Consider the following 13395-nt stretch of genomic DNA (forward strand, 5'->3'; position numbering starts at 1 on the left):
AAAAAGACAAAATTTTGATACAAATATTAAATGTTTGCAAGTTAAATTTCATAAAAATACATAAAGATGCCTAATTCTATCCCCTCCCTAATTTCTCAAATTTTTAGCTGTTATTTTAAATTTTTATAATTGTTAAAACAATTGGCTAAAAACAGGTTTGGTTTAAATCTGTGAAAAAAAAGAGGAAATTTGGATTTGTGAGAAATTTAAAAGAAATGTGTTTTCTATCCATGTTAAAAGAAGACTAAAGAAAATTGTTGAATTACCTCACCTTTCTCTTGCCTGCTTTACTTTTATTTCTTTTTTATAAGCTCTATGATTTTCACTGTTGAGCAAGTGGTGATTGTCAGATTTGTCCTCTTTCAGCACAGTTTGTCAAATTAAAAACTATATTATTCAAAAAACTGAACCCAGTTTCCCAATTGAAAACACATCATATAACATCACAGATTTCTTTTATTTTGAAGCCCAGAATCAGCAATCTGATCATTTTACACTGCGTTGTGTAAAGCAGAAATGCTGAAAAATGAAGGCCGCTGCTGTAAATATGCTTTTGTCACTGATGACTTTAAGGTTTAATGGTAATAGTTGTTAATATTCTGTGATTTGCGTATCTGAAACACATTGACACAAAAAGAACGACAGATACAGGTTGCTTTAATGTTTTTAACTCCTAGTGGTTTGGAAAATGACAGATGTTTCTATGGTTTCTTTTCAATATGAAAGACATGGACATGAAATCGTCAACATTTCAGCCATAGGAACTTGTTTTTAATAAACTATTTTTGTACCAAATGTTTTTTGCTTCTTTTAACCTGTGCCTAACTCTTGATGATATATTTGTTTTTGTTCAGCTTTGTGAGATAAATGCTCAAGTGTGAAATATGTAACCTGCCTGTGCAAGTTTTTGGACTAAGCTTCATGGTTAAAAAGAATAACATGATCCTTTATTAAAAGTGAGGTCTTATCATAAAAGGTTAATTGGCTGTTCAGCTCCTCTGATTTTTTTTTCAGATTCTTTTAATAATTTGATCAAATTTATATATTTCACTATTTGAGAATGTTTAAAATGTTTCCCCTGTAGGGTTATTTAAATTGCTCTATCTCGCATGATATAATGAACTATTAGAGGGTTATTTTAAGTTTCTTTTTGACAATTTATACATGCACTACACCTTGTGAAAGTATTAATAACTTCCATGTATTTTATCTTTTGACTGCTTCATTGTAATACATAAACATGCTTCAACCTAAACCATTCTAATCCATTTAGGTTCATTTTGTTCAAAAGTGAACCTCTGCTCTGTCTTAGGATATTTGCACTATCCATGTTTTTTCCCTTTCAGGATTTAGCCCCCAAACATCTCTATCAACTCTTACTGATTTCACAGATGAGCAGAGCACATTCTTTTACATTTTGACTGTGCTGTGGTTCAGTGGTTCCCTGTGGGCCCACTCATCTGCATGTTTTAAATGTCTCCATGTAGCACACCTGACTTCAAATGAATGGCTCATTAACATTAACTTTTGCAGGTATCTGCAATAGTTGATGGCATGAGAACTAAACAGTCGAATGATTTGAATCATTTGTGCAGGGGTCCTTATAACTAAGCAAGGAAGTGGGTTTTTCGGACCAGGCTTGTAGAGAAAGCCTCTAACAACAATTTAATGCCTTGAAATGATTGGAGTTTCTACCATGTTTTTGGTAATTGCTGCTGGCGCTAGTCTGAGTGGGTGAGTTTCGGGGGAAGGGAGCTCCATAAGGCTGAAATTCGGTTTGGAGTCTGCAGGAGCTGCATAGAAAAGCCATCGTTTGGTGAGACCGAGACCATTCCTAAAACATGCATGAAAGAATCAAAACAAGTCCAAGAATGTTTTGAGGGAATGACATAACATGAGGTAAAGCTTTGAAAAAGGTAGATTTTGCAATGTTTCTAAGTTTGGAGTTGTCAAGTATGAAAAGTGTATATTTTTTGTTCATATCTGTGTCACAGTGGTACCAACATAGGCAAAAATATATATCAGTCTGGCTACTGTAGACTTTTTTTGAAACAAGATTGCGACCAATCAAAATATCCCTTCTTCGTCTATTGGTTGTGTGCAATATAAACCCGCCCATTGCGTTCATTGACGCAGCGTTTATTCGGTTGGTTTCCTGCTCCTTGTGATAGTAAGTCTGGTGAGGCCTGATTGCTGTAAAGATGGTGCTCAAAGCCGTGTGTGTCCTAAAAGGAGCTGGAGAGACCACTGGGACGGTTCACTTTGAGCAGGAGGTAAATGTGAGACAAGATGTAATAATTAGAAATGTGTAAGCTTAAAAGGAAAAACAAAAAAGAAAGTTAAAATTGTTTTTTTCTGTCGGGGGCTTTAGCTTTGTAATGCTAAGGAAGCTAACGTTCATTCACAGGTTAGCTAATGCTTAGGTTTTCAAGCAGACACGTCCTGTTTGTTGTCTCCCACCGAGTCCCATGCTTGGCTTGAGTTTTAAATCAAAGATCTAGGCATGTTTGTCGCAGATTCGCAAAGTTGTCCAACACTTACTCGATGCAAATTAGCTTTCGAGTGTGTTCTGCAAAACAAACGCAAAGTGCACATGTCGGTATGTTATTTTACACTCTGTTGTTTCATAGCGACGCTTAATTCTCCAGCCAACGTGGCTGAAATCAAAGGCTTTCCTCTCGGACCATAACCTTGGAACATTTTCGGGCTGGGAGTGGTAATTATTAACCTGTTGCGCAAGTTGGACAGGGCAGACTCGCTCACTGCTCGCGGTGGTTTCTTAATCACGCAGAAGGCATTCGTAACGGTGGCTAACTAATATGCGTTGATTTTTACGTAACCTCGCTGAAAAGCTGCTGCGCGGGCCTCGCAGCTGGGTGATGTGAAAGTGTCCCATTTGATTTTCTGCCGAGTCATTCCCTCACTCCGTCATGGATCGAGTCTCCACTTCGTACCCGCGTTTTGTCCCCCGAGCGTTGCTCTCCAGTTATGTAGTAGTTTCTCATAAATATGATTAAGTTTTGGATGCGCAATGGCATCGAGTATTTTACGCATGTGCAGCGATGCTTTGCATGACACTGCTCCACATTTTTACTTGTAGTTTTCTTAATATTATCTGGGTATAGTACTTATACTCCTTGACCCACTGTACCTCTATTGAACTATAAACTTGACTGTCTTGTGATTATTTGACTGGAGGCGTTGCTGACAGGATCTTGTTGTAATCTGTTAACTTCAATGCCACTTGAATGCAAGTCTTTTTATTGAGGTTCTGATCCAAATTTGAACTTTTACCTACTTAAGCATGTTGGACCCATTGGATCAGCTCACGCTCATGAAAACATCTAATAAAATCAAAATATCTTTGAGGAATTTCTTATTAATATTCGAGTTAAATGCATACTATTTCCATAGAGTAGGTTGCAGAACATTTGTAATCTTTTAAGATTTGTCTTCACTGTATTTCTGTGTCTTAAATTGTCTTGAAGTGCAATGAGGCATTGTACTATATAAATAAACTGAAGTGTGATCTGTGGATATAGATGCTGGAAAACCATGTGTTTCAACCTCTTGAAAACACATGTCAGTTAATTTTGCTTTGTGGGTAATTAGTCGTTGCTGCCTGCCTCTGACAGCTCTTTGGTGCACTTTGTTGCTGTTTAATCCCCAGAATGAGTCGACTCCTGTGAAGGTTACTGGAGAGATCAGTGGCCTCACACCTGGTGACCATGGTTTCCATGTCCATGCTTTTGGAGATAACACAAATGGTTAGTGGGTGTTTTTATTTTTTAAATTAAGTTCTGCTTAAATGTGTATTTGTGCTTTCTACTGGTGATCTAAAGGATTGACTATTGTGTTTTCTCATTTCCAGGGTGCATCAGTGCAGGACCACACTACAATCCCTTTTCAAAGAACCATGGTGGTCCTACTGATGTAGAACGGTAAGTTAATCAAGGGGAAATGAGCAGAGACATGTTCAGTGAAATGTGCCTGCCTGGTAATGGAATAGATATTGAACATTTCTATACATGCTAAACAGGAGGGAAAAAGTAGACCACTTATTTTTGTTAATTGGATATCAATCTAATTTAAGTTGATCAGGTCATTGATCTATTGAACAGTGAGAACAAACAGTTGCTGCCTGCTGCTTTTCCAACCTACATGAAACTGAGACTTTAAGTAATGATGCAGTTATGTGATTAACAATTGTATAAAAATACACACGTACGCAAAGAATTAATGCTTTATGCCACAATTTTTTCACAATGGCTATAAGGTTGTACTAGAATACTTTTGCTTATTTATGTGTTTCTAACATACCTTAAATGAATTTGAGAGCGATTACACAGGGCTGAGAACTGGAGTTTTACATTTCTCCAATTAGACACGTTGGAGACTTGGGGAATGTGACTGCTGGAGCCGACAATATAGCCAAGATTGACATCAAAGACACTTTATCAAGCTCTCAGGGCCCAACTCCATTATTGGCAGAACTATGGTGGTAAGTCATTTTCATCTATTTTTCACATTGATGCCTAGATTTTTATTTTTTTCCTTAAGTCACAGACTCTGTAAATCTGCTTATTCTGTTAGATCCATGAGAAGGCTGATGATCTTGGAAAAGGAGGAAATGAAGAAAGCCTTAAGACGGGTAACGCTGGCGGGCGCCTGGCCTGTGGAGTTATTGGTATCGCCCAGTAAACCGAGTTCTCAAAATGAAGCACTGAAAATTTCCCCAAGACACTTAATGAGACCAAGATAGCTTCTAGACGTAACCTTGTTCTTTTCAGAACTGTGTGGGCTTTTGATTTGTTTGATAGTTTAGCCACTCTGCCCTATCTGTTCCTATTGGAAGTTGTCTGAATGGGGTCTGTCTGCCAAATAGCTTTGGCCCAGAAGAATTGATAACGCACAAGTCATTTATAAATGTATACTATTGAAAAATAAATATTTCTTCAGATTCATGTTTGCAATCGTCATGTTTTTCAGTATTCAGACTTCATGATTGAGTTAATTCTGTCACGTACAACTTGTTTCATTCATTGTTTTCTTTCCCCTGAGGTCCTTAGTGAGATTCTGACAATTTAGCAACCCCCATGTGTTAAACTTGATTGTCCTCTAGAGGGCGTTGTTGAACCGAATTGAAACAACAGGCATCACTAATCTGATATTCAATATCCATTGAGTACATAGTCTTTTGATTTCCTTAATTATTTGTGATTAAATAAATGGATTAAAATTACATCCCAGCAGAGCATTTGCTAGCAGATGTTTTTTTTTTTTTGTTTTGTTTTGTTTTGTAGCATTATATTGTGACAGACCAACTTGTTATACTAAAAAAATATCAGTCGCACATTTGATTTCATGCCAATCTTAGGCCATGGTGCCTTTTTGTGACGCATTGTAAAGTTCGAAAGTTCAGATTTATTTTTAAAATTCATCCTGTAAATTGAGCAGCTGAGTCCCATTTTGACCAAATATGATAGAAGGCATGCAAACTATACCCATCACTTTTTTTTCAGATAGCTGGTGGATGACATCTGAAATCATCATTGCTGAATGCTTCTTATTTTATGCATGAATGGAGGCTGCTTGTACTAAATTGATATAGCTCTGTGATAAGTTTTAGGTTTTTCAGAAGAAAAACTGGGGGCACCAAAACCATATTATATGGATATACAATATATCCTATTTTTAAATTTAAACAGTACCTAGATCAGTTCATAAACAAAATATCCACAGCACTTCTAATCTTAAAGAATGGAAACTTTCGATAATGGTTACAAAATGTTGCTTTTAGTGGAACATAATGCTTGTCACTGAATAAAGAATTGTATTAGTGTGGCGTACCTGCAGTGATGGAGTCCTTAGTCAGGGATTTAAAACCAGGTCAAAACTAAGGGAAAACGTGTGTGTGTGTGTTGACTGGTACAGCCAGTGAAGGAAAAAGATGGGCCGACTGCAAAAGCAGGTAAAAATAGCCTGGAAGTGAAGGTGATGAATAATAGAGATTGTAAGTGCGGCTGACAGTGAGGTAAAGGAAGCGTGACAGCAGTCAAACAAAACCTAGTATAGAGGTGAGTTATAACAGAAATGTGCAAAGAAGAATATGAGTAATGGATGGGAATTCCAGCTCTCCATTGGTGGAAGAGTTTTGTCAAGTCTTAAATCTTCCAGATTTTGTTGAATATTTTATTTTTAAAATTCACATTTTAACTTTGGTATTCTATATATGCATTTTGTGAAAAAAAAAAAATAATAATTAGCTGTCTTCCTCATAGCTTAAATGAAAGGCGGTCCTTCGAAATCTGAAAATCCTGAAGTTACCAATGTCAAAGCAAAATGTGTCAAGGAAGTAGATGGGAATGTTTGGTTCATTGCTACTGAGTTTTTAACTTGCCACTTTGCAAACATTGGCCATCTCATTTAAATCCAGCTGAAACAGTTTTTATACAACTGCACAGAAATAAAAACTATGTTCCATACAAAAGTCCACATTTCATTTCAAAGTGAAGGTGTTGATCTGTTGTTACATAAACATAACTCAGAGTTCAGCGTCATTGCTACATGTTACATCAGCAGATGACGGTGTGTCTTACCAGCATGCGTGTATTGTTTTTGTGTACTTAGGCGGGGAAATGTCACAGGTTTATTTTTATATTCATAAGCATGCAACTTTGGGCTTCCAGTGCTGCGAACCAGTGTGGTCACATTTCTGGAGACAACTTCGTATTCTTCACACTCAGCTCTTCAGCTCTTTAAACATTTTAGGACATTCTTCTCTTGAAAGACAAGCAGTGTTCTGAAATGAAGAACCACTATGCTTCTTTAAAGTATCCAGGTTAACCTGACATTTTACAATAAAGTTCAATGTGCTCTTTAAACATACATTTTTCCTTGCTTACTCTTTGTATTTCACAGAACATCACAATAAAGTACATAAAAATGTGCATTTAAAATGTGTGTGGAAAAATCTTTTCCTGTTTTTTTTTTTTTTTTTTTGCTGAGATGAAAGTTCACCTTCTTATACACTGTCTACCTGTTTCTCTGTGGGAACACTGCAGAGAAAAGGATCCGCAGGTCAGAGGTGAGATGCCATAAATGGTACACATGCTATGGGACATAGTTGGTTGGTAGACTGACTAATTTGAAGGCTCCCTTTGACCTCACCTTTGACCTCCTTAGCTGTGTCACATGAGAGGAGTCAAAGAGGAGTTTGTGAACACAAAGTGCTTTTAATTTTGACAGATTGTGTCTTTTCTCATGTTCATTTTAGGGTATCTTTAACTTTTAGTTATGAGCAAACTAAACAGCTTAACCACAGTATATAATGGTGAAATGAAAGGAATTTGATACAAGTTTTTTTTTTAATTTTTTTATACGTACATTGAATCTGAGGTGATGAGGAGTAGAGATACATCTATTAATTTTAGAGGAGGAACTGTGGAAATGGAGTTGTACAGACTAGGGGGGAAGTAGAACTTGACTTCTTCTACTTCCTTGTTCTAGTCCCTTCCAGGGAGTGTAAGATGTGAAGTAATCTTGTTTCTGAACTCTTTGAAAAGGTAGATTTCTGAATTCATAATTACTATGTGTTAAACCATTTTAAATGAACCAAAACAAAATGTATTGAGGAAAAATGCCAATATTTATTCTGAGTGGTTGTTGTTTATTGAGAGAACAAGGAAGTTTTTTTTTATTTTTTATTTATCCAAGTAAGGAATGGATCTGGGCTTGTGGAATTTGGGAAGTATGTGAGTTACGTTCTGATCTTTTGTAGTACCGAAGTCAGATAATGATTCCAAATGAGTGCTGATAAGATGTTATCTTACTGTTTGATGATCAAGCCAACAAGATCGTGAGACAATAATGGGTGGAACTTCATCACTTTCATATTGCACTCCTTTTTTTTTTCTTTTTTAGAAATGTGGAAAGAAAAGCAAATCATCAAAAACAAAAAGAATACTAGAATTTAACAAACATCTAAACAACAACAATGAAAGTTGGAAATTATATTTGGAATTCAAAGAAAAGGAAAATCATGTATAACCCAGAGGTATTCGCAGTGAAGTGTTGAAGCAGCTGGGAGGGATAGGAAGTAGGTCCTTTGAATCTGAGTCCATGGTCCTTGACTGGACAAAAGTGGACTTATTCCTCTGAGCAGAGAGTCTATCTCTTTTTTAAGCAGAAGAGTTTGTCAAGGTGTCTGTTTTGTTTATGGGATGGAATGGGAGAGAGACAGATGGATTAGGACTTCACAATGACCTTTTAAAGCTTATGATTGTCATGCAACTATTCATTTATTTCTACTTTTAATACATGCGTACTATCTCTACATTCATTGGACTGATTACAGTTGAAATGCTTACTGGCAGTGAAGATCCTTCAGATACAGACACACTAAAAAGTTGGCGTGTTTCCTTTTAAACACTTTCATATGTGTGTGTAAAATGTCCTGCACACGTGTTAAGTGTTCGAAGGTTCACAGACAAATAAAAGCATCCAACGCCATTTGCTAAAGCAAGTTGAATGATTTAACAAATAAAAGAAAAGAAGAAACCATGAGAGAAGAGGAAAGAATCTCTCCTCAAACTAATATTTTTAAAAGTAAGGAACTTCAGAGTCCAGATTCACTGAAAAATTTTTACTTCTACATTGTCACAAACCAGGCATGTTAAAAAGATGTATAAGCATATGGACCCCTATGATTTCATGTATTGATACTTGCGGATGAAAAATCGATACCTTTATGAGGAGGGGAAAAAATAGTAGAATCAATATAATTATACAGCCCTATAGATTTGTATCTTTGTTTCTGTTTGTGTGTCTTGATTTGTTTGGGTGCCTTTGTCCAAATAGTTGTTTTTCATAACTTCCAATCTTCCGCTATTAAATCACAGAGACTCAAACTACTTATTCTCTGTTGTTAATTTGAAAGCTAGCTTGAAGGCTTCTTTTACTGGCTGAAAAATCTGTTTATAAGTTAAATTAGTTTGCCTTCAACTTATTACATAAATTACAGTTATGAGAATAACTACAGAGTTAACTTTTAAGTTTATAAGTAACCACTTGCATGGTGATTTCATTTATTGCCAAACACAGTAATTCACATAATTGTAAATATTTTTATACAAGGTGTACAATAATTTTTACAATAATTTTTATGTATTTGTTTCAATTAAAACCTTTACTTGCTATGAATACAAATTTTAACAATTTATTTGTTTTATTTATATTTGTTTTGGCCCATTTGACCCTCGACACGCATAATTGTTGGCTGACTCTATTTGTGGGATTTTCAATTAATGCAGCTCTTTGAAAATGTTGAGATTTTATCCCTGCCTCTAACCTAACACTCAATCTAAAGAAAGCCAGATGTGGTTTATTATGCTGAGTCTGTTTTATCACTGCATGCATAATTGCTACCACGTTTTAGGTAAGATTGTTTTGCTCGATGTGATGCTAATTTTGTAAAGAACGTTTAAGAAAAGATTACTGCAAAGATTATTTCAAAATGTTACATTTTAATGTGAAGAAACATTAAAATACTTTTATATTTTTATGCAGATATCAATTGTAATTTTTATAAAACAAACCTGTGTAGATAGGACACCAAAATGTAATCTCAGAAAGAGCCTGACATGCTTCCTAATCTGCTCCTAAAGACTGATAGCATTTAACATTTCATGTATAAAAGTACAAAAGAGAGAAAAAGAAATACATCTTAGGAAAACCAGAAGTGGTTAAAAATATAGTCACCTACATTTTTAAAATTTTTGCATCAGACTGTTAATAAATCTCTATCACACATGATAAATTAAACATGACATCTGATTTGTTTTTAAATCAGTTTGGGTACTTTGGTAAGGCAGTCTTTTTCCAACATAAAATCATCATCGTTGAATAGAAGGGCTTGTTTTCCTTTCCTCTATGTCAAATAGCTGGATGATTTATGGGCTGCATTCATTAGCTTGGCAGCAAATTTCATTCTGTCTAAATCTCATCCTTCTCTGTCTCCTGTTGTCTGGCTCCTTCTGGCTGCTTCTAGTCCCTTTAATTGTCAGACCTTTGATAGCCAGCAGAGCAGAAAGCCACTAAGATACTGATGTGTTAGCAGACTCATACCAGTTCTGCTCACAAAAGCAAAATAGTAAATTTTTTTATTTGTTGAAGTCATAGAGGTGATTGGCTTTGCTGGTGCACTCAAATAATCTCAAAACATGCAGATTGGTAGTGTTTCTTTGTAAATAAATATATTTTACAGTACATTTCTTTTTGAGCCAACATTTGTTCAAATCTGTGTATGTGTAGGATGTTACCAACTTCAAATAAAAACCTAATTTCAGTCTATTGTGTGTGTGTGTGTGTGTGGAGATTTTGTTTCTATGTATCTCTCTCACTGGGTGGTAACAGTTAAACTCTTCCATTTGGTGGGATTACTTCTCCACTCATTCCTGTGGGAGCTGCCGTCAGCCTGTCATCTTTAAGCAAAATGCCATGCCTTCTGATGCTGTAATCCCTTCTCTCCTCTCTTCCCCTCCTTTTCCCACCCAACCTCTTAACCTCGTCTCCCCTTTCTCTTCTCCTTCCCTCCCTTCTTGCGCGGCTGTCAACTTTCAGCTGAAGTGGCGGAAATCAGCACATGCAGTGGAGGATGTGTGAAAAGCTTAAATGTTGCAGTTTGATGTCAAGACTCTGCTGCTCTTGGGCTTTTTGGGAGAAACTAACAGCTCCTTATGCAATGCCTAGAGGACATATTCATACCCCTTGAACTTTTTTACATCTTGTCACATAACAACCACAAACATCAGTGTATTTTTTTCGGGGTTCGGTATGTGATATATCGAAGTAAAGAAGTGTCTTATTTGTGAAACAGAGATAAAAGTCTGCATGTCTTAAAAATCTAAAATGTGTGTATTTGGGTTGGTGCAGAGCCCTGATGCATCTAAATGAGATCCAGTGCAAACAATTTCTTTCATCTGAGACTGTGTAAATCAGTGAAAAATTCTGTCTCATAGGAAAAAAAATTACATCACCTTCCCTTAGGGAAACATGGCGGTGGCAGTATTGTGCTTTTGGGATGCTTTTCTTCAGCAGTAACAGGAAGTCAATAATACAAGACAATAACAGAAGAAGTTCACCTTCCAGAAGAAGTTAACTACTCTGAAACAACCTTCCAGAGTTAGAATAAAAATGATATATTAAAGCATATTATTGTGCAGATTGACCCATTCAGGGTCCAGGCCTAAATCCAAATATCAGTACAAAGACCCGAAAAACAGGGGGCAGAAAATACATGACATCAAAACTTTTGGAAGGCACACAAAGCTCAAAGCAGACAACCCCACAAAAATAATAGAATTTTGAATATTTTTTTGTTAAATTTTGATCAATACTAACTTTAGCCTTTAGTTTTACTGTCTCTAAAGCCAACAGCCTGAAGCGCTGTCCTAATGGGACTAGATGATGTAGATTTGAGATGGCTGTGGGTCACGGATGAAGCAGGAAAATCAAGCAGACAAATAAAGGATCCAGTTCTGTCACTGCTGCTTGACCTAGAAACATGAACACTTTCTAAATTAGGAGTGGAATTTATCTGTCTATTTTTTTGTGTTAAAAGACAAGGGAAGAAAGTGAAATCAATGACTTAAAATTTCTACTGTTCAGAACCCACAGACATGCCGGCGGCTCCAGTATCCACACTTATTAACTGGTGTGTTTTTGAATCCAATTCAACATACCCACAACTGCAGAGTTCTCTGCCAGAAGTAAGTCTTTCTGATTTTAGAGAAACAAAGTATGTATAATCCTCATCTTTTCTAAGCTGTCCTGGTGCCCAAACTTGTCAGTTTACAGAATAATTGCAAAAAGCTGAATGCTGAAAAAGAATCTAGTATTTTTCACTGGCCAGTTGAATAAAATCCTTGCATCCAAGCAACCTTTTTACTGTGTGCTTGTGGAGAGTGTGACTGTAATTTTCTGCTAGGAAGTTTTTAGTCTGCATATTTTCTGAAAATGAAAAACTTGTGCAGTGTAAAGGAAAGGGAACGGAGAACATAAAATCCTGACTGGATCTTATGTTCCTCCTCTTGGTTTGGTATGTTTACAGAAATACAAAAGTAAAAAACAAATAAAACAATCAATTCTGATTTTGTTAATATCACATGTGGGATCAGACCTTAAGGGCAACAGTTTTTTGGAGCATGTGTGTCAAAATCCATTTACATTTGTGATAAAAGATAAAATCTTCTTATGTCAATGACTGTGTCCTTATAGAAACGAGGCTTTATGAGTAGAATTGTGTGTGTGTGTGTGTGTGTGTGTGTCTGTGTGTGGGGGCATGTACGTGTGTGTGTTTGCAGCTCTGTGAACAGTGAAATAGGTCATCTAGTCGGTGCTCATGAGTTTGTGACAGGGTTGGGAGGTTATATGGCGTGTGCAGCTGTCTGCTTGCCGCTACATCCTTGTCCGTCTCCCTCTCTTCCTCTTCCTACGCCGTTCCCCTCTCACACAGTCAAACACGTTTTATTTCTTCGGCTGCCTTCCATTGTTCTCTGTCTTTAAAAATGGGATTTGGAGGATGAGGGAGCTGAGGTAGGCTCTATGAAAACAAAAGAGACACATGTGTGTGTTCCCACCCCTCCCTTAATGTTCAGGCAGCCCAGATTATCATTACTGAACACAACACCCTAATTATTGCTGCTCCCTCTTTACACTCAGACAGATTATGACTGAAGAGCATTACAACATGCATTTACCCCACTAAGCTGGATGGCACTAGCATGCATGTTGCTTATATACATCATTGTAGGAATATTAGTACTAATTATTTTAATGGTTCTTCAGGGACAATTTCTAAATTTTATGCTGTTCTATATGAATGATAGATTGTAATGTCACTGGGTTGTCTTACTGGCTAATCAGGTTGTCAATACGTGACTGATTAATCAATAATGATTAGTGTAACTGTGTAAACTATCTACTCTTTAGTCAGTTAATTACATTACGAAGGAAATGAGGTGTTTACAACCACCTGCGTTAGTCGGGCAATTTCAAACTTTGAAAAAAATGTGAGCAACAACATTCTATAATTAGTATATAATCCACCTAATCAATTTCTTCACCACTCAATTTTGCATATATATATGTATACATGTTTGTAAGTATGTACATGTGTATAAATTTATGTATATAAAGAGCATAAAGAGTACTAAGGGTATTATCCGTACAGGTTAATTCCTTTTGTGTCTACTTAGCGTACACAGAGACGTAAAAGCTACACTTTATCAATTACCTTAATTACACATCACACTAGACGTGTAAAAAGTGATCTATTTGTTATACTGGATAAATGGCTTAGTTTCTTGTTTTTCATAATGGAGGGCTGAGGTCTAA

General features: G+C 36.3%; 1 protein-coding gene across 1 annotated transcript; it reads left to right on the forward strand.

Moving 5' to 3' along the window:
* The first annotated feature begins 2138 nt into the window (after positions 1 to 2138).
* Positions 2139 to 4964, forward strand: LOC129356973 (superoxide dismutase [Cu-Zn]-like). Its single transcript, XM_055026511.1, is given in 6 exon segments — positions 2139 to 2273; positions 3671 to 3767; positions 3872 to 3941; positions 4385 to 4452; positions 4455 to 4501; positions 4594 to 4964. Coding segments are annotated over 6 exon segments (462 nt in total). The 5' UTR covers positions 2139 to 2201; the 3' UTR covers positions 4702 to 4964.
* Positions 4965 to 13395: the final 8431 nt, after the last annotated feature.

The sequence above is a fragment of the Poeciliopsis prolifica genome, unplaced genomic scaffold, assembly GCF_027474105.1.
Source record: "Poeciliopsis prolifica strain line A6 unplaced genomic scaffold, Auburn_PproV2 SCAFFOLD213, whole genome shotgun sequence".
NCBI lineage: Eukaryota > Metazoa > Chordata > Actinopteri > Cyprinodontiformes > Poeciliidae > Poeciliopsis > Poeciliopsis prolifica.